The sequence below is a fragment of the Oncorhynchus masou genome, chromosome 14, assembly GCF_036934945.1.
Source record: "Oncorhynchus masou masou isolate Uvic2021 chromosome 14, UVic_Omas_1.1, whole genome shotgun sequence".
NCBI classification, from domain to species: domain Eukaryota; kingdom Metazoa; phylum Chordata; class Actinopteri; order Salmoniformes; family Salmonidae; genus Oncorhynchus; species Oncorhynchus masou.
The window spans coordinates 11,966,060-11,992,600 of NC_088225.1; the positions used below are offsets into that span (position 1 = coordinate 11,966,060).

General features: G+C 41.4%; 1 protein-coding gene across 1 annotated transcript in view; it reads left to right on the top strand.

Annotated features, from left to right (window-relative positions):
- Window positions 1-12,934: 12,934 nt before the first annotated feature.
- The window catches only part of LOC135554245 (glutamate receptor ionotropic, NMDA 2B-like), a 132,954-nt gene continuing 119,347 nt past the window's right edge, over window positions 12,935-26,541 (top strand). Inside the window, exon 1 of the mRNA XM_064986411.1 lies at window positions 12,935-13,020. Coding sequence (XP_064842483.1) covers window positions 12,994-13,020 — 27 coding nt within the window. The 5' untranslated portion in view covers window positions 12,935-12,993. The remainder of the gene's footprint in view (window positions 13,021-26,541) is intronic.

Genomic DNA, 26,541 nt, shown 5'->3' on the forward strand with positions numbered 1-26,541 from the left:
TATATTTTAAACCATGACCGGCGGGGGTGTTTATTTTAATATTTACCTCTGTCGCAGTACAAATTGCATTTTAAAGAAATAATATAATTGTTCAATTAGTATTATTTAGAGACCCCGCATGTCTCATTCAGGGGTCCCCCCTGGACCCAATGTAATTCACACACTGTCTGCTGAACGCTTTGTCTGATAGTCTTAATGGCTGGTTACAAACGTAAATAAATGCATTGGACTTGACAACTGACCGAAAGGTGAAGTACCAAGAAATATTCAGACTATTGTAATTGTTCATTAAAATGTTTGTAAACTATACTGGTATATTGATACTTGACTCTAGGGGGAGCTAGTCCCTTACCAGTTTTATTCACACTGACACTGGTTCCTAGACATTTATTGGAAAGGCACCCCCTCCTCTCTCAATGCATACTAATTCTGCGTGAGGACCCTCCTCCCTCCCCTCCCAGATTTTTCAGGGATAGGCGGTAGGGGACAGAGCATTTTCAGTTCAGTAAGGCAGGCAATGCTTGTCTTATAGCCCCATGTCTTTTTCAGTAAGCAATATTGATGAGCCACTGCAACATGTCTAACCTGTGTGAGTGGTATGTACTAGACCAGAGCTAGAGGAAAAGAACATGTTTTCATCTGGATGGGGAGGCTTGTTTTGTTGAAGGAAGAAAGAAGATGAGCTGGGAGGGGGAATAACTGGCAACTGCCATTCCCCCCCTTCCACATAGAGACAAGAAAAAACGGAGGCTACTGGAGTATTTGTTTTTTTCTTTCGTTCTTTGTTCTTCTTCTTCCTCATCGCCTTGCTGGGAGGTGCTTTATCTTTTCATTTGCTTGCTCTCTCCGTCCTCTGCCTCCTCATCTATTTCTCCATTTACCTGGTCTACAATTTATTTTATTTATGAATGAGAAAAGGAAGGAAAGATTTTTTTCTTTTTTACATTCCTTATCCATTCTCCCTTCCCTTACCATTCCTATGACTCCCAATCTTTCCCCCGTTACCCACGCTCCTCCTCCCCCCATTTCTCCACTCACTGTCCACCCCATAACTTTGACTAGTTTTTGAATCCATCAGTGTTTCAATTATCCAGATTTTTCCACCAGAAAAGACTGGTTGATGACTCGATTTTACCTTTTTCATGTTTTTACCTTTCCTATTTTGTACCTCTTTTCTTCTCCCACAATCCTTTGCATCTCTATTTTGGGGATTCTTATTTATATTTATAGGTAGGTCTCTTAGTGTTTAGTGTCCGTCTCAATCTGTTTGTGTGTGCATTTTTGTGTGTGTTACGCATCCACATAACACACACACACACACACACACGTTAATCCACAGTATGTCTTGGTAGAGGAATGGTTCTTTCATCAAATCATTCAGCTGGTACTTGTTTTCATGACATGCCATCCCCCTATGCTCTTTTTCTCCATCCCGAACATCACCTTTTTGCTTTTGACCCCCATCAAAACCACAGTGAGACATCCTACAACGCCTTTCTCTCTTCTCAGAGGAGCACATTTTCTCTCACTGTATTGCACAACGGTCTCTTCTCCCATTAAATGTGTAACTGCCTCCGTTTCCTTATATTGAATCATTTTACTCACACACAGGAGGAGACTAATGTAAGGTCCCAAGGCGAACTCCATATCTAGAAAAAAAAGGAATAAACCAATATATTATACTCTTCCCATCTCATCCTGCACCTCTTATGAAACCATAAAACTGCTGTCTGATGAAGACTGTCAAACATAATCTGTAGCTCGGCACTTAATACTCACTCATTTCTCATTCTACTGGTCTGTCACCTGTGTATGCATCTCTCTCTACCCCCCCACCCCCTCGCCTCTCACTCCCTCTGACACACACAAGCACTCGAACATAATGGACTAAAACCCTTGCTGCAATTCTTTACCTTTCAGAGGATCTTTTTTTTCATGATTTTCTCATCTGTCGCTCTCATTTTAAGCGCCGTTCATCTCTATCCCATCGTTGTTTTCCACCTACACCCCCACACTTTTAATTATCCAATCATTTCTTTATTTGTTGCTCCATCTTTTTAATTTGCCATCAGAAAATTATTCACATCCCAGAGGGTCATTTAGTATTTCTGATATAATTTGAGAGTTATGTTTACTTAAATGGGGAATCATTTTTGTAGGTTATTACTGGGACTACTGTGATATATTTTAAGGTGCATGTAATTTAGTGTAGTTATTTTTGGAACAATGTTTAGCAATAGGAGGAGAACTGTTGGCAAGGTGGTGAAAAGGTTGTAGGGAATTGGGTTTATTGCGACCTAACAAAAATCAGACTTTTTGGTGTGAGATAGGGAATGCGAGCGGGAAAGCGAGTGTGAGAGAGGGAAAGCGAATGAGAGAGGGAAAGAGAGTGTATTAAACACAGCAATAGACATATACATAGATAAGTAGAGCAAACCACAATTCATTCTCTCCACCTCTTTATATTTCCTTTTGTTCTTGATGGAGAATTTTATGATTCTCCTCTACATTATATGAAGATATTGGGGAATGACAAATGTTTAAAATATTCTTCACAATGATAAATGCATTCTGGATGTAGCTGTTTTCCTGAGGAATTACTCTGTTTTGGATTGGACTCCAAATGAAAGCCTCTAATTAACTCTTAATTGAAATTCAGGACTTTTTGGTGGTTTTTCCAAATGGACTTAAGCTGATTTTAATACTTTTTTTCTACTCATGAATTTTAATGGGATTTTACTATCAAGGATTAAGGACTCAACATCTATCTTCTAGTGATATATTTGTGATTGTTACAATTTCTCCTATCTACAAACACAATTACATTTAGAATCACTCAGTATTAAGGGTTAATTGGGTGAGTACAGTGTCTCTCTTACACACAAACTCTCTCTATGGCTCTTCATTTTCTTGTCATTGATTCAATGGTATGTGTGCACACATTTTATCATTCAATGTGGGTGTTAACATACATATTCCTAGTCTTTCATACATAGCATTGCACCAGTGTGTGTGTGTGTGTGTGTGATAGAGAGGTGGATATTGAACGAGTTGAATGGTGGATTATCAAAGATCAGTAATTTCCCCTAAAATCTACCAAATCTATAAATGTTTTCCTTGGGCCTTTAATACCTTGTTTGAGGTCTTATAGATGTTAGTCTGTCCATAAAATCAAAAACTCTGATCTCATCACAGTCTTTCTATACATTTAGGCTGCGTAATCTGTTTCTGGATCGTTCCACCAATAGAGCCCTTTGAGTCCCTTTGATACCTTCAATTATGCACCTATATTGCATTTTAAAAGCCTGTTATACTAAATGAAGTACCCTTTTAATATAGACCAGATGGACAATTCTATATCTGTTCAATTCAATACTTTCCCCCACGCTTTTCACCGTCATTGTAAAGCCGTAGTTAATTTGTTGCTTTGACAGTCATTTCTGAAGATGATTATTTCTCATGATTAATGTTTCCAATTTCCCTCATTTTAAAGTCAACCTGTTACGTGAACCCAAAAGGTGCTTTATTGGTGGAATGACCCATCTCCATACCTCATAAACAAGCTCCTATTGCTTTGCCTGAATCTGTACTCTTTAAACCTTTCCACCCACTCTCCAATGCAGTTCTAGACAGTTTGGTTAATGTACAGTGTGTGTGTCACTGTAAGAGAGTAGAAGGAGCGTGAGTGAGTCCATTGCCCTTTCCGCCTACCTCTCCCTGCAGCTTATCTGGTGAATACATCATTATTTCAAAGGAAAATGTGTCGCAACGTACAGTATTATGCACTTTGTTGTCTGTTTCCGCTTTGAGTTGAGAGCCTCAGCTCAGTGTGTCTGCTGCAACACACCCGTCTGTCCATCCATCATATGTCCTGTGTGTTTGACCCCTTTCCTCTAATTCACTTTCCTATCATTTGGCTGACAGGGTTTGGATTTATACTGTGTGCTGAGAATTGGTCAAGGTTACAGCTCCATACGCGTCAAATCCACCCGGGACTTGATCTTGCAATGCTTGTCATTATCCATGGTGCGCTCTATTTTGACCCTACATGTGACTAAGAGTCTACCTGCAGATGGGCCCTTAAGCCCATGTAGTCTGTCATACCTGTCAGTAACATTGCAATGAGCCTAGATGGTTGGCCAATGTGTAACTATGGGCTCAACCACAAGATTCTTGTGGGTCTCCTAAAAGAAGAAAACAACAATAGCAACTATGGGTAGAAAGTTGATTATCATTAAACTGATAGAATTGAATACAATGGTTTTTACTAGTGTTACAGTATACAGTGAGGAGAACAAGTATTTGATACACTGCCAATTTTGCAGGTTTTCCTAATTACAAAGCATGTAGAGGTCTGTACTTTTTTTAGCATAGGTACACTTCAACTGTTAGAGACGGAATCTAAAACAAAAATCCAGAAAATCACATTTGTATGATTTTAAAGTAATTAATTTGCATTTTATTGCATGACAAGTATTTATTTAATCACCTACCAACCAATAAGAATTCCGGGTCTCACAGACCTGTTTTTCTTTAAGAAGCCCTCCTGTTCTCCACTCATTACCTGTATTAACTGCACCTGTTTGAACTCATTATCTGTATAAAAGACACCTGTCCACACACTCAATCAAACAGACTCCAACCTCTCCACAATGGCCAAGACCAGAGAGCTGTGTAAGGACATCAGGGCTGAATTGTAGACGTGCACAAGGCTGGGATGGGCTACAGGACAATGGGCAAGAAGCTTGGTGAGAAGGCAACAACTGTTGCCGCAATTATTAGAAAATGGAAGAAGTTCAAGATGACAATCACCCTAGGCCTGGGGCTCCATGCAAGATCTCACCTCGTGGGGCATCAATGATCATGAGGATGGTGAGCGATCAACCCAGAACTACACGGCAGGACCTGGTCAATGACCTGAAGAGAGCTGAGACCACAGTCTCAAAGAGAACCATTAGTAGCACACTACGCCATCATGTATTAAAATCCTGCAGCGCACGCAAGGTCCCCCTGCTCAAGCCAGTGTATGTCCAGGCCCGTCTGAAGTTTGGCAATGACCATCTGGATGATCCAGAGGAGGAATGGGAGAAGGTCATGTGGTCTGATGAGACAAATTGAGCTTTTTGGTCTAAACTCCACTTGCCGTGTTTGGAGGAAGAAGAAGGATGAGTACAACCCCAAGAACACTATCCTAACTGTGAAGCATGGAGGTGGAAACATCATTCTTTGGGGATGCTTTTCTGCAAAGGGGACAGGACGACTGCACCATATTGAGGGGAGGATGGATGGGGCCATGTATCGCGAGATCTTGGCCAATAACCTCCTTCCCTCAGTAAGAAGCATCTCAAGGTCCTGGAGTGGCCTAGCCAGTCTCCAGACCTGAACCCAATAGAAAATCTTTGGAGCGAGCTGAAAATCTGTATTGCCCAGCGACAGCCCCGAAACCTGAAGGATCTGGAGAAGGTCTGTATGGAGGAGTGGGCCAAAATCCCTGCTGCAGTGGGTGCAAACCTGGTCAAGAACTACAGGAAACGTATGATCTCTGTAGGTTTCTGTACCAAATATTAGGTTCTGCTTTTCTGATGTATCAAATACTTATGTCATGCAATAAAATGCAAATTAATTACTTAAAAATCATAATGTGATTTTCTGGATTTTTGTTTAAGATTCCATCTCTCACAGTTGATGTGTACCTATGATCAAAATGACAGACCTCTACATGCTTTAAGTAGGAAAACCTGCAAAATCGGCAGTGTATCAAATATTTGTTCTCCCCACTGTATGTTAACGTTTTATGTGTTTGTATGGGCCCACCCATCCCTTAGATTGTGGTTGTACCTTAAATGGTTGGACTGATCCTCTTGGTCTTCAGTTCCACATCATGTGTTGACTTTCTGTGGTCTGTGCATATCCTGACTCTATTCATGTCCTCCGTAGCTCAGTTGGTAGCGCATGGGGCTTGCAACGCCAGGACTGTGAGTTGGATCCCTGGGACCACTCGTATGTAAAATGTTTCAAGTCGCATTAGATAAGCTTCTGCTAAATGGCATATCATTATTTCCATAAATGGACATATTCTAAAATGCCATTTGGCACTGCAGGACCACTGGATGTGAATTATTCAGGATGCGTTCTGAAATTGTTTATCCTAAGTAACCATATAAATACGCTGGAGTTTCATCCTAAAACAGAAGTTTGCATATGATCTCCATCAAGAAGACAACGTTGTCTCAATAGCAAGGCCAGGAGACAGCAGGGGCTGTGAACATTCAGAATCTCCATTCCACCACCCCTAATCTTTGTCACTCGCTATGCTGTCTAACAGACAGGGCCTAACCCATGTTTTAGGCCTACTGCTTCCCTAAGATTATGAAACCATCTCAAATTTAGAGTAATCTGTCAGTCTCCCTCTCATTCAACCCACTGAATGCATCTGTGGATCAGACACTGGGCTTGCTCACTTGGTGATTGGAGGGAGCTACAGTATATGGGGCGAGGAGACTATTTATTGGCAGTTTATTCACTCCAAGACTGGAGAATATGGGTCATGATCTGCTATAAAAAGTATGTTTAATAGTTAATCATAACTGATTAAGAAGAGTCGTATTGACACAACGACGTAAGGGAGGATATAACTACAGGAAAATGAGTAGAGCATTTATGCCATTTTGTGTGTATTAATGGGTAGAAATAGAGGCTGGATGGTAGCTTTCTCTATTTTTCTCTGTTTCCATTTAGGGTCACCCTCTTGGTTAATGTGTTAAGTGTATGTCTGTGATTATGTGGTGTACAGTATGTGTCAGTGTGCGGCCTATCAATCTATTAAATATAGAACTTACAATCTGTTGCCCTAGCGACATAGTTCATTATTTATCAGCATATTTAATAATTTATTTATCTAAAGTATGGCCTATGCAACATGCCCTTGACCAGACAAATCCACTTTCATTCATTGAGAAATTGCTTGTAGGGTATTTTGAGATATGCATGGGTATAATTAGGATTAATAGAAGTTATTCATTACACTCTTATTGTACTAAGGGGGAAGGGAGACAATTTAGTACATACAGTACATTTGGGTAAAATACATAATTGCTTGTACTGAAGGGAAACAGCATCACTTGTTGGCCTCGTCAGTTTAGAGAAGCATCAGGTGTGGTTGTGTGCAAGCACCAATCATAGTGCTTGCTGGATTTTGGACCTACACTAGGTATAAAGAGCCTAGTGTTCTAATGGAAGCTCTCATTCACTGTCTGTCTGACCCAGCAAGAAAGCACATGCCTATCTCGAAGTTCCCATGAATCACATTTAGGACCTCTGAAGTCTATTGCCAAATTCACCTTGTGTGTGGTTGCACATCCATTTACAATGTGTTCCTAACCTATCCCATCCTCCCTATTCCTTGTTCATCAATAACAGATCCGCTGCAGTCAGATGGAAACTCTATAGCAACAAATACGGCATTGCAGAAAAGGGGTCAAAAAAGAAAAGTCGAGCTTTGGAGAGCAATTACATTGAACATCGCTTTACACTGTGACCCAACGAGGATTTAGCGCTCGTGCCGTTTTCCCTGAAACTGTTTTGAGGCGCGAAAATCCAACCACATTCTCAATCAACTGATAGAAAGGATTAGGATTTAGCGAGGAGATAAATCAAGGGAAGGTTCATTTTGAATCTCCACACCATTCATGCCCTGCCAAATTCGTTAATAAACGCCCCATCTCATGAGGTGTCGAGGCCAATATGTGTCGATTTAATATTCTCAATTTAACACTGAAAAAGCTATAGTGTAGGCCGGACAGGAGGGAGGTAAACTAAACTTGAAATCCGAGCCAATTACACATAAAAAGAACAGGAGAGCAGTACATTCAAAACTTCAGAAGGGCATGGTACATTTGGAAAGGTTCTTGTCTAACCATTGCAACCAGGGTAATACTCTGTAATATTTTATACCACATACTGTGCCTTCGGAAAGTATTCAGACCCCTTGACTTTTTCCACATTTTGTTACGATACAGCCTTATTCAAAAATTTATTTACTCAGTACTTTGTTGAAAAAGCAGTGATTACACCCTCGAGACTTCTTGGGTATGACGCTACAAGCTTGGCACATGTATTTGGGGAGTTTCTCCCATTCTTCTCTGCAGATCCTTGCTGCACAGCTATTTTTAGGTCTCTACAGAGATTATTGATCGGGTTCAAGTCTTGGCTCTGGCTGCGCCACTCAAGAACATTCAGAGACTTGTCCCGAAGCCACTCCTGCGTTGTCTTGGCTGTGTGCTTAGGGTTGTTGTCCTGTTGGAAGGTGAACCTTTGCTCCAGTCTGAGGTTGTCAGAGCTCTGGAGCAGGTTTTCATCAAGGATCTGTCTGTACTTTGCTCCGTTAATCTTTCCCTCGATCCTGACTAGTCTCCCAGTCCCTGCCGCATAAAAACATCCCCGCAGTATGATGCTGCCACCACCATGCTTCACCGTAGAAATGGTGCCAGATTTCCTCCAGACGTGACGCTTGGCATTCAGGCCAAATAGTTCCATCTTTGTTTCATCAGATCAGAGAATCTGGTTTCTCATGGTCTGAGAGTCTTTAGGTGCCTTTTGGCAAACACCATGCGGGCTGCCATGTGCCTTTTCCTGAGGAGTGGCTTCCGGCTTCCGTCTGAAAAGATGGTTGTCCTTCTGGAAGTTTCTCCCATCTCCACAGAGGAACTCTGGAGTTCTGTTAGAGTGACCATCAGGTTCTTGGTCACCTCTTTGACCAAGGCCTTTCTCCCCCGATGGCTCAGTTTTTGGAAGAGTCTTGGTGGTTCAAAACTTCTTCCATTTTAAGAATGATGGAGGCCACTGTGTTCTTGGGTACCTTCAATTCTGCAGACATGTTTTGGTACCCTTCCTCAGATCTGTGCCTCGACACAATCCTGTCTCAGAGCTCTACAGACAATTCCTTCGACCTCAAGGCTTGGTTTTTGCTCTGACATGCTTTGTCAACAGTGGGAGGTGTGTGCCTTTCCAAATCATGTCCAATCAATTGAATTTACCACAGGTGGTCTCCAATTGTCACGATCGTCGTAAGAAGCGGACCAAAATGCAGCGTGGTATGTGTTCATTATGATGTTTTAAAGAAAAAGCTCTGAACCCTGAATACAAAACAAATAACGACCGTGAAGCTATAATAAGAACTGTGCTGACACAAGCAACTAACATAGACATAGACAATCACCCACAAAGTACCCACAGAATATGGCTGCCTAAATATGGTTCCCAATCAGAGACAACAATAGACAGCTGCCTCTAATTGAGAACCAATCTAGGCAATCATAGACATACAATTTACCTAGAAAGGAAACAGCCCCATAAACATACAAAACCCCTAGACAAGACAAAAAACACATACATCACCCATGTCACACCCTGACCTAACTAAAATAACAAGGAAAACAAAGAATACTAAGGTCAGGGTGTGACACCAATCAAGTTGTAGAAACATATGAAGGATGATCAATGGAAACAGGATGCACCTGAGCTCAATTTGAGCAAAGGTTCTGAATACTTACGCAAATAAGGTATTTATAAAAATAAAGGAAATCTAAAAAATAAACAGTTTTCACTTTGTCATTATGGGGTATTGTGTGTAGATTGATGACATGTTTTTATTTCATGTATTTTAGAACAAGGCTGTTATGTATAATATTTTATATATTGTTTGGGGGGGGGGGGGGGGTAGCCTACTCAGTATTATTTTGTAACGTTACCACTAAGGCCTGGATGCTTAAAATAACCTTGTTTTGACACATGACATGAACATTTGTAGCAGTAGCCTAGTAAGCCATTGACTCCACCCCATCCATTTAATAGATTTATTTTTCATAATGGTAAAAATACTGTAGGCCTATCTCTAGCCCATTCATAAACGGTTATGTTAAATGTACAGTGCCTTCAGAAAGTACACACCCCTTGACTTTTCACACATTTTGTTGTTACACGCCTGAATTTAAAATGGTTTAAATTGAGATTATTTTGTCACTGGCCTGCATACAATACCTCATAATGTCAAAGTGGAATTATGTTTTTCGTATTGTTTACAAATTAATTTCAAATGAAAAGCTGAAATGTCTTGCGTCAATAAGTACCCTTTGTTATAGCAAGCCTAAATAAGTTCAGGAGTGAAAATGTGCTTGACAATATAATAGGTTTCATGGACTCACTCTGCGTTCAATAATAGTATTCTTTTTGAATGAGTATCTCATCTCTGTACCCTACACATACAATTATCTCTAAGGTCCCTCAGTCGGGCCTCCCGAGTGACGCAGTGGTCTAAAGCACTGCATCGCAGTGCTAGCTGTGTCACTAGAGATTCTGTGTGTGCCTTGTGCTGCGGACAATTAAAGGCCACATTAAAGTGTGCAGTTTTGACACACAACACAATGCCAAAGATGTCTCACGTTTTGAGGGAGCTTGCAATTGCTACGCTGACTTCAGAAATGTCCACCAGAGCTGTTGCTAGGGAATTGAATGTTCATACCATAAGCCGCCTCCAACGTCGTTTTGGAGAATTTGGCAGTACGTGCAAACGGCCTCACATTCGCAGACCACGTTTAACCACACCAGCCCAGGACCTCCACATCCGGCCTCTTCACCTGCGGGATTGTCTGAGACCAGTCATCCAGACAGCTGATGAAACTGTGGGTTTGCACAACCGAAGAATTTCTGCACAAACTGTCAGAAACCACCTCAGGGAAGCTCATCTGCGTGCTTGTCATCCTCACCATAGTCTTGACCTGACTGCAGTTCGCGGTCATAACTGAGTTCAGGGGCAAATGCTCTCCGTCAATGGTCACTGGCACACTGGATGGATGGATGAATCCCGGTTTCACCTGAACCGGGCAATGGCGTTGTGTGGGTGAGCGGTTTGCTGATATCAGCGTTGTGAACAGAGTGCCCCATGGTGGCAAGAATCTGTACACAATTCCCGGAAGCTGAAAATGGCACAGTTCGTCAATGGCCTGCATACCAGACATTCCATCCATTGAGCATGTGTGGGATGCTCTGGATCAATGTGTACGACAGCATGTTCCAATTCCCTCCAATATCCAGCAACTTCTAACAGCCATTGAAAATGACAATCATCTCTGCAGCACTCCACCAATCAGGCCTTTATGGTAGAGTGGCCAGACAGAAGCCACTCCTCAGTTAAAGGCACATGGCAGCCCGCTTGGTGCTTGCCAAAAGGCACTTAAAGGACTCTCAGACCATGAGAAATGAGATTCTCTGGTCTAATGAAACCAAGATTGAACTCTTTGGCCTGAATGCCTAGCATCACGTCTGGAGGAAACCTGGCACCATCCCTGCGATTAAAGTATGGTGGCAGCATCATGCTGTGGGGATGTTTTACAGCGGCAGGGACTGAGACACTAGTCAGGATCAAGGGATAGATTACCGGAGCAAAGTACAGAGAGGTCCTTGATGAAAACCTGCTCCAGAGCACTCAGGACCTCAGACTGGGGCGAAGGACAATGACCCTAAGCACAACGAATAGGGACAGGCAGATTTACTCAGACTCACATCTGTAATTACATATTTTATGTTTCATACATTTTTCTTTTTAGAAATGTTGGAACTTTTTCTCCACTATAACTACAGTATTTTGTGTAGATCATTGATAAACAATTACAATTAAATCCATTTTAATCCCACTTTGTAACACAATAAAATGTGAAAAAAGTCAGGTGTTGTGAATACTATCTGAAGGCACCGTATACCGTCTGTCCATAAACCTGCCTGACGCCCAAGACAAAGGCTCTGACGCTGTCCTGAAGCTTTGTCTGAACGTCACTATGCCTCTCTTGCCATACGGTTTTGGAAAAATGTGGAACTTAACTTTCACATCAGTGAGAAAGAATAATAATACATCAACAAATAGTTACTACACACCTTTACAGGGGCGGCAGGTAGCCTTGTGGTTTAGAGCGTTGGGCCAGTAACCGAAAGGTTGCTGGTTCAAATCCCTGAGCCGACTAGGTGAGAAATCTGTCAATGTGCCCTTTGAGCAAGGCACTTAACCTTAATGGCTTCTGCAAATCTCTGTATATAGGAGCGTTTGCTAAATGAATAAAACATTTAAATATATAGGGTTAGGGCAGCCATATTTCCATGTTACAGCCCTTGTTTACGGAAGACAGAGGCGACCACCTGTTTTAATTAGCTATCAAAGTGTCTCCGAACACCTGTGTGTAACGGAAAAAGGATGTCAGAATAGTGTTGTAACTGAAAATGACTGTTGACTGCAGCTGTGTTAAAACCACTTTAAACAGTGTACAGTAAGTGTACATTTTGCATTTGTGAAGGTATTTTTCATTTGAGAATAGAGGGCCTTATGTTTCCAAAAATGTATCGCAAGTGAGGATTATTAACGTTTACGAACGTTAAAACAGAGCATCGGGATTGTAGTTATTAACATGGACCCTGCTGTGGTCTGTACCTTCAGTTGAGAACCCAAGAGTGGGAAGCTGTAAGCCCCCTTAGGCTAGCTCTTGGGTTCTCAAGGATGGCCTATCTCAGAGGCCTATGTACGCAATTCTATCAAGAGATCAATGTAGTATGAAATCAAATCCAAGACCAAAAATATGGCTCATATTACCTCATGTGTCTCATACCTTATTGATGTGTTGAGTCTTTTTCTATAAAGCCTTCCATTTACACACGCTCTTTGGATATTCAGGCCTGCATGCACAGTATCATTATAGCCATCAAAATGTAAATGAACTGTCATAATGTAATACATACTTCAATGCTACTTGGTTTGTAGATGTAACAGGCTCCTGTGTTATCGTTCAATGACAGAGCCGTTTTGAAGTTTTTGATTAGGCTGTAGTGAATCATCTCTTTCTTGTCTTTTTCCACGTGTGTGCATCTCAGTTCACCCTCCCTCAGTCTGAGGCTATGAGAGGGACAGAGGAGTCCCAGGCCACACCATCATGCTACTTCTGAGAAGCAGGGATGACATTTTGGATGCCAATACACAAGGTAGGACGCACTGATGGACCTTTTTTTAAGACTATTATTGTCTTAACACAACTACCCACTCATCCCTGTGTGTGTGTGTGTGTGTGTGTGTGTGTGTGTGTGTGTGTGTGTTAGTCACACACTGTAGTTTACACATTGGGGATACTGCATGCATGAGAGTTTGTCTCGTGTTGATATTCTTCTGCTCGTCTGTGAAAATGAGTCAACAACATCATCTCAAATTCTACAACATCTCCAAGTTTACACATTTTTGTTGTCCCATAAAACTGCAATCTCCAGCATAAACATATCAATGTGGAGGTGGTGCAGGGTGAGAGCTGCAGGCCTTGTGGTGGAAAGGGGCACAGGATTGTAGCGTGGTGAATTTTTTGATCAATGGACTGCTTCAGTGTGTAAGCTTTACTTGGTTATTCAACCTGACCTAGCTGCTATTGACTACAGGCTTAATTTGCATGGCTCTACGGATATTGATCAAGCAATTAAAGGATTTGTTGAATGAGATTGACGCAAAAGGGTGTGCCCATCTGTGAGTGCTTGTTTGTGTGTAGATTGTGTGCAGATTTTGTATGTAGGCCTATGTGTGTCTGTGTTTTGTTATGTATGATAAGATGAAGAAGACATTTGTTATTCCCTGAAGTCCGACTGAGATTGGGCTCGCTACGTATATGAATACAGAAACAGTAAATAATGGCCCATAAACAGCTATTATCAACCAAAGACATTATCATATTTTTCACATTTTCCTCTTTGCAATGCGTTCAGCTCATCTCTCTCTAAATACTCGTTCCCTCTCTCATATGCATCCTCCGACTCTCACTATCATTTTGACTTTGAACGTACGCTCTCCCCCTTTTCCACCCTCCTATCGTCTTTTTCTCCGTGCACTGTTAATCGGGCGTGACTTTCAAGAGACTGAGCCACTGTACGGAGTGTGAGACTGAGAAACTAAATTATTCTCTTATGGGCTCTAGATGTGAGCACACTACAAATGCTATTACTACTATGACTGAAAAGCACCACCCTTAACAACGGCCTTCTTTACTGTTCATGGAACACTCTATACTGTGTTACTAACTGCTGATGTTACATTATTAGACCTAGCATTGATATAGAACATAACCAAATCAGCAATATTATTGAATAATATTATCCATTTAACTACTCCGTTTCAACGACTTTTACATCGAGTCTGTTTAAGCCTTTTTAATAGCAATATTTTTCTACATGAGGCCATTAGGCCTAAATTCAATCATTTATTTTCTCTCTAATCTTTTATGAAGCTTAGAAGCTAAATAGGACATTTTAGAATAATGGTTTGAATAAGGATATTGGTCTATCAGAACTCTAGTTCATAGATCTGTTTTAGGTCGTATCTATAGCTCATGTATACCGATTACAAATGGGATTCATTCTCTTTATTGTATTACTGTAGCCTTTGTCATTGCCATGCACAGTTATGTTTCAATGCTCTGCGGCTTGGCTCTTGCGTTAGTCACTTTTCTTTTGACTGATGGAGAGAACGGTCTCGAAGCAGATGGAGAGCAAGAGAATAGATTGCTATTTGAATTAGTAGAAAGGAAACCTTTTTAAAAAATTGTGTTTTCTTTTACCAAGTCATCAAAGCAGTTTTTAAAAATAGACTCTCAAGCAGCACATACAAGCATGGATCCCAACACATGTCAGAGGTAGACATGCAGTGGCATATACAATACAGCTATAGCCTTTGATCTTGAAAATAGTCTGAAACATTCTAAAATAAGCACACTCTGCCCTACCCCTCACCATAAAACCTAATTAAAAGATTAAAGGATGAGTAAGACTTAGTACACATGGAGTTATATATCTTCTCAATATCTTGACACCTGCTCCTGTGTTTTATACCGCTTTACCCTCTTTGCTGAATAGAGAGAGAGAGAGAGAGAGAGAGAGGGAGAGGACTTTTCTTTCAACTTATCCATACAAAGAGGCAACATTTTGATCCTGAGAGTTAGTTAGCAGAAAGGAGGAGGGAAGGATAGTGAAGAGACTAAGACTATTCTTCAAATTTCTGTAGATGTACAGTTGAAGTCGGAAGTTTACATACACTTACGTTGGCGTCAATAAAACGTATTTTTCAACCACTCCACAAATTTCTTGTGAACAAACTATTGTTTTGGCAAGTTGGTTAGGACATATACTTTGTGCATGAGACAAGTAATTTTTCAAACAATTGTTTACAGACAGATTATTCCACTTATAATTCACTGTATCACAATTCTAGTGCATCAGAAGTTTACATACACTAAGTTGACTGTGCATTTAAACAGGTTGGAAAATTCCATAAAATTTTGTCATGGTTTTAGAAGCTTCTGATAGGCTAATTGACATCATTTGAGTCAATTGGAGGTGTGCCTGTGGATGTATTTCAAGGCCTACCTTCACACTCATTTCCTCTTTGTTTGACATCATGGGAAAATGAAAAGAAATTAGCCAAGACCTCAGAAAAAAAATTGTAGACCTCCACAAGTCTTGTTCATCCTAGGGAGCAATTTCCAAATGCCTGAAGGTACCACGTTCATCTGTACAAACAATAGTACGCAAGTATAAACACCATGGTAACACGCAGCCGTTACACCGCTCAGGAAGGAGACGCGTTCTGTCTCCTAGAGATTAATGTATTTTGGTGCGCAAAGTGCGAATCAATCCCAGTACAACAGCAAAGGACCTTGTGAGGATTCTGGAGGAAACAGGTACAAAAGTATCTATATCCACAGTAAAAAAGAGTCCTATATCGACATAACCTGAAAGGCCGCTCAGCAAGGAAGAAGCCACTGCTCCAAAACCACCATAAAAAAGCCAGACTCCGGGTTGCATCTGCACATGGGGACAAAGATTGTAAATTTTGGAGAAATGCCCTCTGGTCTGATGAAACAAAAATAGAACTGTTTGGCCATAATGACCATCGTTATGTTTGGAGAAAAAGGGGGAGGCTTGCAAGCCGAAGAATACCATCCCAACCTTGAAGCATGGGGGTGGCAGCATCATGTTGTGGGGGTGCTTTGCTGCAGGAGGGACTGGTGCACTTCACAAAATAGATTGCTACATGAGGAAGGAAAATGATGTGGATATATTGAAGCAACATCTCAGGACATCAGTCAGGAAGTCAAAGCTTGGTCGCAAATGGGTCTTCCAAATGGACAAGGACCCCAAGCATACTTCCAAAGTTGTGGCAAAATGGCTTAAGGACAACAAAGTCAAGGTATTGGAGTGGACATCACAAAGCCCTGACCTCAATCCTATAGAAAATGTGTGGGCAGAACTGAAAACCATGTGCGAGCAAGGAGGCCTACAGACCTAACTCAGTTACACCAGCTCTGTCAGGAGGAATGGGCCAAAATTCACCCAACCTATTGTGGGAAGCTTGTGGAAGGCTATCTGAAACCTTTGACCCAAGTTAAACAATTTAAGGCAATGCTACCAAATACTAATTGAGTGTATGTAAACTTCTGATCCACTGGAAATGTGATGAAAGACATAAAAGCTGAAATAAATAATTATCTTTACTATTATTCTGACATTTCACATTCTTAAAATAAAGTGGTGATCCTAACTGACCTAAAACAGGGATTATTTACTAGGATTAAATGTCAGGAATTGTGAAAAAACGAAGTTTAAATGTATTTGGCTCAGGTGTATGTAAACTTCCGACTTAGATATAAGACCTAGATATAGTAGAGTAGGGTATAAAATAACTATTGGTTGTGTGTTGCTTGTGTTTGATGGCTTGTGAGAGTATGGTGTCGTGTGTATTGGATCATCAACAATACTATTCCAATATTGTAGGCCTATTTGTGAGTATTTGGGGACATATAATAACAAATTATTTCTGTGTAGTCTTTCTGGGTTAGGATCTGTGGAATATATTCCACATCAATCTGGCTAATATCCAAATATTGAAGAATGTAGTGGGTATTGTAGAATTATATGGAAACTATTGGCTTTAATAGGTTTTATTGCAGAGGTAATGCTATCAATGAATATTAATTGGATCTACCAGAATCACCTTTTTAGATTGACCTGACACATATCAGGCTGAGCATAGAACTGACTGAATTGTCAACAGGAATCAATACACCTTCACTCATCCTTGTCTCTACAGAGGAACATAAGTCACCTGGAAAACTGCCTCGAGACTCAATCATTAGCTGAGCATTGTATTCCAACATTTGATTTGGTGACACCTGTTACCTTCAGGTACCTCTTTGGATACTGCCGTGTCGAGACTTCAAAGATGTATGTTGATGCTCCAGTTGCTGTATGCATGTATGCATGTATGCATGTATGCATGTATGCATGTATGTATGTACAGTGCCTTGCGAAAATCTTCGGCCCCCTTGAACTTTGCAACCTTTTGCCACATTTCAGGCTTCAAACATAAAGATATAAAACTGTATTTTTTTGTGAAGAATCAACAACAAGTGGGACGCAATCATGAAGTGGAACGACATTTATTGGATATTTCAAACTTTTTTAACAAATCAAAAACTGAAAAATTGGGCGTGCAAAATTATTCAGCCCCCTTAAGTTAATACTTTGTAGCGCCACCTTTTGCTGCGATTACAGCTGTAAGTCGCTTGGGGTATGTCTATCAGTTTTGCACATCGAGAGACTGAAATTTTTTCCCATTCCTCCTTGCAAAACAGCTCGAGCTCAGTGAGGTTGGATGGAGAGCATTTGTGAACAGCAGTTTTCAGTTCTTTCCACAGATTCTCGATTGGATTCAGGTCTGGACTTTGACTTGGCCATTCTAACACCTGGATATGTTTATTTTTGAACCATTCCATTGTAGATTTTGCTTTATGTTTTGGATCATTGTCTTGTTGGAAGACAAATCTCCGTCCCAGTCTCAGGTCTTTTACAGACTCCATCAGGTTTTCTTCTAGAATGGTCCTGTATTTGGCTCCATCCATCTTCCCATCAATTTTAACCATTTCCCTGTCCCTGCTGAAGAAAAGCAGGCCCAAACCATGATGCTGCCACCACCATGTTTGACAGTGGGTATGGTGTGTTCACGGTGATGAGCTGTGTTGCTTTTACGCCAAACATAACGTTTTGCATTGTTGCCAAAAAGTTCAATTTTGGTTTCATCTGACCAGAGCACCTTCTTCCACATGTTTGGTGTGTCTCCCAGGTGGCTTGTGGCAAACTTTAAACGACACTTTTTATGGATATCTTGAAGAATTGGCTTTCTTCTTGCCACTCTTCCATAAAGGCCAGATTTGTGCAATATATGACTGATTGTTGTCCTATGGACAGAGTCTCCCACCTCAGCTGTAGATCTCTGCAGTTCATCCAGAGTGATCATGGGCCTCTTGGCTGCATCTCTGATCAGTCTTCTCCTTGTATGAGCTGAAAGTTTAGAGGGACGGCCAGGTCTTGGTAGATTTGCAGTGGTCTGATACTCCTTCCATTTCAATATTATCGCTTGCACAGTGCTCCTTGGGATGTTTAAAGCTTGGGAAATCTTTTTGTATCCAAATCCGGCTTTAAACTTCTTCAGAACAGTATCTCAGACCTGCCTGGTGTGTTCCTTGTTCTTCATGATGCTCTCTGCGCTTTTAACGGACCTCTGAGACTATCACAGTGCAGGTGCAATTATACGGAGACTTGATTACACACAGGTGGATTGTATTTATCATCATTAGTCATTTAGGTCAACATTGGATCATTCAGAGATCCTCACTGAACTTCTGGAGAGAGTTTGCTGCACTGAAAGTAAAGGGGCTGAATAATTTTGCACGCCCAATTTTTCAGTTTTTGATTTGTTAAAAAAGTTTGAAATATCCAATAAATGTCGTTCCACTTCATGATTGTGTCCCACTTGTTGTTGATTCTTCACAAAAAAATCAGTTTTATATCTTTATGTTTGAAGCCTGAAATGTGGCAAAAGGTCGCAAAGTTCAAGGGGGCCGATTACTTTCGCAAGGCACTGTATATTTGTATGTATGTATGTATGTATGGAAAAACCTACATGTACACCGATAGCTTTGAACAGTTGTACAGTTGAAGTCGGAAGTTTACATACACCTTAGCCAAATACATTTAAACTCAGTTTTTCACAATTCCTGCCATTTAATCCTAGTAAAAATTCCTTGTTTTAGGTCAGTTAGGATCACCACTTGATTATTAAGAATGTGAAATGTCAGAATAATAGTAAAGATAATTATTTCTTTCAGCTTTTATTTCTTTCATCACATTCCCAGTGGGTCAGAAGATTACATACACTCAATTAGTATTTGGTAGCATTGCCTTAAATTGTTTAACTTGGGTCAAATGTATCGGGTAGCCTTCCACAAGCTTCCCGCAATATGTTGGGCAATAAGTTCCTCCTTACAGAGCTGGTGTAACTGAGTCAGGTCTGTAGGCCTCCTTGCTCGCACACGCTTTGTCAGTTCTGCCCACAAATATCTATAGGATTGAGGTCAGGGCTTTGTGATGGCCAATCCAATACCTTGACTTTGTTGTCCTTAAGCCATTTTGCCACAACTTTGGAAGTATGCTTGGGGTCCTTGTCCATTTGGGAGACCCATTTACGACCAAGCTTTGACTTCCTGACTGATGTCCTGAGATGTTTCTTCAATATATCCACATCATTTTCCTTCCTCGTGTTGCCATCTATTTTGTGAATTGCTCCAGACCCTCCTGCAGCAATCCTCCCTCATTTTCCTCCAAACATAACGATAGTCATTATGACCAAACAGTTCTATTTTTGTTTCATCAGACCAGAGGACATTTCTCCAAAATGTACAATCTTTGTCCCCATGTGCAGTTGCAAACCTTAGTCTGTTTTTCTATGGCGGTTTTGGAGCAGTGGCTTCTTCCTTGCTGAGTGTCCTTTCAGGTCATGTCGATATAGGACTCGTTTTACTGTGGATATAGATACTTTTGTACCGGTTTCCTCCAGCATCTTCACAAGGTCCTTTACTGTTATTCTGGGATTGATTTGCACTATTCGCACCAAAGTACGTTCATCTCTAGAAGACAGAACATGTCTCCTTCCTGAGCGGTATGAACGCTGCGTGTTCCCATGGTGTTTATACTTGCATACTATTGTTTGTACAGATGAACGTGGTACCTTTAGGCGTTTGGAAATGGCTCCAAAGGATGAACCAGACTTGTGGAGGTCTACAATTTTTTTTCTGAGGTCTTGGCTGATTCATTTTTATTTTCCCATGATGTCAAGCAAAGAGGCACTGAGTTTGAAGGTAGGCCTTGAAATACATCCACAGGTACACCTCCAATTGACTCAAATTATATCAATTTACCTATGAGAAGCTTCTAAAGCCATGACATAATTTTCTGGAATTTTCCAAGCTGTTTAAAGGCACAGTCAACTTCGTGGATATAAACTTCCTACCCACTTGAATTGTGATACAGTGCATTACATGTGAAATTATGTCTGTAAACAATTGTTGGAAAAATGACTTGTCTCATGCACAAAGTAGATGTCCTAACCGACTTGCCAAAACTATAGTTTGTTAACAAGAAATGTGTGGAGTGGTTGAAAAATGAGTTTTAATGACTCCAACCTAAGTGTATGTAAACTTCCGACTTCAACTGAATCAACACAGCAACGATGTTGTGGTCCTGGACATACAAATCCAGGCCTTTTGCTGCACTTAACTTGAGCCACAGGGAGTTTGTTTCATTCAAATGTCCCACATGTTTTTGAAGTAACAAAAACGTTAAGCTTCACGACCTGTGTGGAACCTGCATGATGCATTAATATGAATGTTCACAGACTAACCACAGCTTTAAAGGGAACGCTCTGTTTGAAAATGCCAAGACAGGTGCTATATTTGCTGTTTGAGATTACCTTAGCGTTTTCTACGGTCATGAATCTTACGAATGTGAAAGTAATGTTATTCAACATTTTTACCTTTGCTTAACTACAGAGGCAGTGGTCTCTGGGTAAAAATGTAATCTTTGAGATGGACTGTGGTTTAATTCATCCTATCAAAGAAGTAGGCTCAGTACAGTATTTTGCACATTACTCTGTGTCCTGATACATTATAAGGTTGCCATATCAACCAAGCAAAACACTTACATTCCTAAAAGCCCGTTTGTGATGTCACAGTCATGAAATGTACAATACAAATATACCAAGTGAGTGACCCTTGTCCATCATGAAGTGCAGCTTTTTTTCTGAGAGGCTGTCACTGCCATAGTCCAGCCTCTCTCCCCACTGGTAGTGAAATGTCATAGTTAATGGACACGTTGCTGCAGTAACCCCGCCAGCCAGCAACCCCTGCCACCCTAGGGAGTCAGAAGGATTGATGTGACGAGTACTTAATATTAGAAGTTATAGATTGGACTGTGTTAGGGAAAATTGCCCCCATGAGTTTTCCAAGCACAACTGCCAATAAGAACCTAATTCTCCCCTGAGAGATTACCATCCAGTTACTGTCAAGATCTGTGAAATGTGGCAGCAATGAGCTGTGAGCGTTGGGCACTGCAGACATATATTTACCACTGAGAGGAATAACTGGTTGAGCCTATGTTAGGGAGAGGGAGCGATGTCTTGATGAAACAATGACACACTCAAGGAGGTTACATTGTATAGAAGTTGCCACACTGTAACCAGCATCGAGTATAATTGAAAACAGGTGGGTTCAATCTCAACATGCTCGTCAAAGTGTGTGATACTATAATATCTGAGAACAGCCAATGCAGCACAACACAATAATTGAATTTCTGAGAACAGCCAATGCAGCACAACATCATGATTTGAAGCCCTCTGGTATAAATAATTACATGTTTTCAATCAATTTCACGTGTAACTCTCATTGATTACTGAAGCCGAACATGGTTGAGAGCTAATGAATATTGTTTATCAAGGTTGGATTATAAAAGCACAGCACCACCGCTTTGCCCTGTGGATGTCACCCTCCCACAGATTCATTTGCACAGATTTAGTCTAACCACTGTATTATAGGGAACACTCAGTTTCTCTTGTCATTTTCTATTTAGTCACAACCGCTGCTTAACTGCAACGCAACTGAGTTTCAAACCCCAGGTTGAATAATGCAATATTTTCAGTATTTCATTTAGATTTTCCCCCTCCTGACTTTTTTAACATCTGGGAAGCAAACTGAATAATTGTCAACTTATTTAGAATCTTTTCTCAACCGCCGCTCAGCCATGCAAGCGAAACATTTCAAACACAAGTGGCTGCTTAAACACCTCAGTGCAAAGTGTCCCAAATTCAACGAAGTTAAACTGCCGGGTAATGTGGATGACCTGCTGATGATGTGGATATATTGAAGCAACATCTCAAGACATCAGTCAGGAACTTAAAGCTTGGTTGCAAATGGGTCTTCCAAATGGACAATGACCCCAAGCATACTTCTACAGTTGTGGCAAAATAGCTTAAGGACAACAAAGTCAAGGTATTGGAGTGGCCATCACAAAGCCCTGATCTCAATCCTATAGAAAATGTGTGGGCAGAACTGAAAGAGCGTGTGCGGGCAAGGAGGCCTACAGACCTGACTCAGTTATACCAGCTCTGTCAGGAGGAATGGGTCAAAATTCACCCAACTTATTGTGGTAAGCTTGTGGAAGGCTATCTGAAACGTTTGACCCAAGTTAAACAATTTCATGGCAATGCTACCAAATACTAATTGAGTGTATGTAAACTTCTGACCCACTGGGAATGTGATGAAAGACATTAAAGCTGAAATAAATCATTCTCTCTGCTATTATTCTGACATTTCACATTCTTAAAATAAAGTGTTGATCCTAACTGACCTAAGACGAGGGATGTTTACTGGGATTAAATGTCAGGAATTGTGAAAAACTGAGTTTAAATGTATTTGGCTAAGGTGTATGTACATTTCTGTCTTCAACTGTTTCTCGTCAAGATATATTAGTGTTTTATTAGTCTTTGTATTTTTGTATTTTACTAATGTTAGAATTTGTAGGGGTGTGAATTCTGAAGGCACTGTATAACATCTCCATTATTGTCCTGTAACATCTTCCAATACTGGACCAAGGGAGTTTTCTGTCAGGGGAGTCGGCGAGCGTGAATGTATGTGGGTATCAACGTATCAGTGTTTGTCTATGTTACAGTTGGCATCGGCAGTGAACAGCTTGGCAATTAATTAACCATGACCAGAGAGGAATGGGGGAGGAGGGGTGAATTAAAGTTGGTGGCTGAGAGGAGTGCTTGGAGCAGGTGCAGTGGGGGAGGTATGAGAGTGGAGAGGGTGGAGAACAGACTGTAAATAAAGCCCCTATAGGAATACGGTGGGGTGCTAAATGAAGCCACAGTCACAAATATTCACCACCTAGAATGCTGAGACAATTAGGCGACATTCACACCGCCAGACCCTGATAACGTTCACACCGCCAGACCCTGATACCCTTCACACCGCCAGACTCTGATATGTTCACACTGTCAGACCCTGATACGTTCACACTGTCAGACCCTGATACGTTCACACCGTCAGACCCTGATACGTTCACACCGCCAGACCCTGATACGTTCACACCGCCAGACCCTGATACGTTCACACCGCCAGACCCTGATACGTTCACACTGTCAGACCCTGATACGTTCACACCGTCAGACCCTGATACGTTCACACCGCCAGACCCTGATACGTTCACACCGCCAGACCCTGATACGTTCACACCGCCAGACCCTGATACGTTCACAACGCCAGACCCTGATACGTTCACAACGCCAGACCCTGATACGTTCCCAACGCCAGACCCTGATACGTTCACACCGCCAGACCCTGATACGTTCACAACGCCAGACCCTGATACGTTCACACCGTCAGACCCTGATACGTTCACACTGTCAGACCCTGATACGTTCACAACGCCAGACCCTGATACGTTCACACCGTCAGACCCTGATACGTTCACAACGCCAGACCCTGATACGTTCACACCGTCAGACCCTGATACGTTCACAACGCCAGACCCTGATACGTTCACACCGTCAGACCCTGATACGTTCACAACGCCAGACCCTGATACGTTCACAACGCCAGACCCTGATACGTTCACACCGCCAGACCCTGATACGTTCACAACGCCAGACCCTGATACGTTCACACCGTCAGACCCTGATACGTTCACAACGCCAGACCCTGATACGTTCACACCGCCAGACCCTGATACGTTCACAACGCCAGACCCTGATACGTTCACAACGCCAGACCCTGATACGTTCACACCGCCAGACCCTGATACGTTCACAACGCCAGACCCTGATACGTTCACACCGCCAGACCCTGATGCGTTCACACCGCCAGACCCTGATACGTTCACAACGCCAGACCCTGATACGTTCACAACGCCAGACCCTGATACGTTCACAACGCCAGACCCTGATACGTTCACAACGCCAGACCCTGATACGTTCACACCGCCAGACCCTGATGCGTTCACAACGCCAGACCCTGATGCGTTCACAACGCCAGACCCTGATACGTTCACAACGCCAGACCCTGATACGTTCACACCGCCAGACCCTGATACGTTCACAACGCCAGACCCTGATACGTTCACAACGTCAGACCCTGATACGTTCACAACGCCAGACCCTGATACGTTCACAACGCCAGACCCTGATACGTTCTGTCGTGTCTTTGGCTATGCTGGATTAAGTGATATGACATGCTTTTCTATAAAATAATTTCTCTGTAATTAATCTTACCTGATTGAGCTAATCATGTAAATTCAATTAACTAGAGAGTCGGGCACCATGAAATAATATTTATAGAGCTGTTATCTTCCGAATGAACTCTTAAAGACCTAGGAATATTTTACATCAATAGCAGTCAATATCACCTGAAAATTCTTGGTTATCTGCACGAACCCTGGCTAACAATTTGAATCAGCAATACAAAATTGGGTTTATTTATTTACTAAATACCTAACTAATCACACAGAATTACACATACACATAATTAAATCATAACTTGATTACAAATTACGTCATAAAGGAAAACGTCCCTAGCAGGCGGAACAGATATGACAGCTTGTTACACAGAGGAAAAGGGCTGGGTTTGAGTGAAAGAGCGGGAAGACTGAGGGACACAGGGAGAAGCTGTGCTAGCGTAAATACAGTATCTGATGCATTCTAAATTACCGCCCATTTGGAAAAGGAAAATGCAATACATATTTACTCTGAGCTGCGCTTCAGTAGGTTGGTGGTAGATGGAAGCCCGTGTTGCCAAACCGTGTCCTTTGAAGAATGTCTCTGGTTGTCAATTGGATACGTTGTAGTAATGTTGTTGAGTGATAGACGGGATACTCTGTCTGTTCCTTCCTAACCCTCATTGCATCTGCTGTTGCTAACTCAACGGTTAGGAGGTATCACTTCTGTAGTGAATAAGAGTTCAAAGTTCATACCATTCGGTACCACAGCTCACGCTGATGTTGGCTTCGTTCTGTAGTTATTATCTGAACCATTCTGACATAGGACCGTCGTCCTACATCCTCGGAACAGGAAGTTATAATGTCATCAAGGGCTTATATAGGAAGGGAGAGGAGGGCATGTTTGAAAAGTTTTATAGCCCATGTCCCTTCACAGGGGCAGGCCACTGATTGAGCAGCCCTATCTTATGAAAACCCAAATCTCACATTTTAGAAGCTAAAATTGCATTTCATCCCATCACGAATAATTTCATATTCAAACATTTAAATTGAACAACAATTCCATGTGAATCCGATAACTCTAATGTGCAGACTTTACTCTGTAAAGTGACATCATATTCATTAAGTACCACCGCATATCCTCTAGCGTCGAGCAATCCCGTATCCGGGAGCGTAATCATAGCCTCAAGCTCATTAGCATAACGCAACGTTAACTATTTTTGAAAATCGCAAATGAAATTAAATAAATATATTGGCTCACATGCTTAGCCTTTTGTTAACAACACTGTCATCTCAGATTTTCAAAAAATGCTTTTCAACCATAGCTACACAAGCATTTGTGTAAGAGTATTGATAGCTAGCATAGCATTAAGCCTAGCATTCAGCAGGCAACATTTTCACAAAAACAAGAAAAGCATTCAAATAAAATAATTTACCTTTGAAGAACTTCGGATGTTTTCAATGAGGAGACTCTCAGTTAGATAGCAAATGTTCAGTTTTTCCAAAAAGATTATTTGTGTAGGAGAAATCGCTCCGTTTTGTTCATCACGTTTGGCTAAAAAAAAACCCAGAAAATTCAGTCATTACAATGCCAAACTTTTTTCCAAGTTAACTCCATAATATCGACAGAAACATGGCAAACGTTGTTTAGAATCAATCCTCAAGGTGTTTTTCACATATCTTTTCGATGATAAATAATTTGTGGCAGTTGCCTTTCTCTTCTGAACCAAATGGAAATGTGCATGCAGCTGGAGATTACGCAATAATTTTGACGGAGGACAGGAGGCGGACATCTGGTAAATGTAGTCTCTTATGGTCAATCTTCCAATGATATGCCTACAAATACGTCACAATGCTGCAGACACCTTGGGG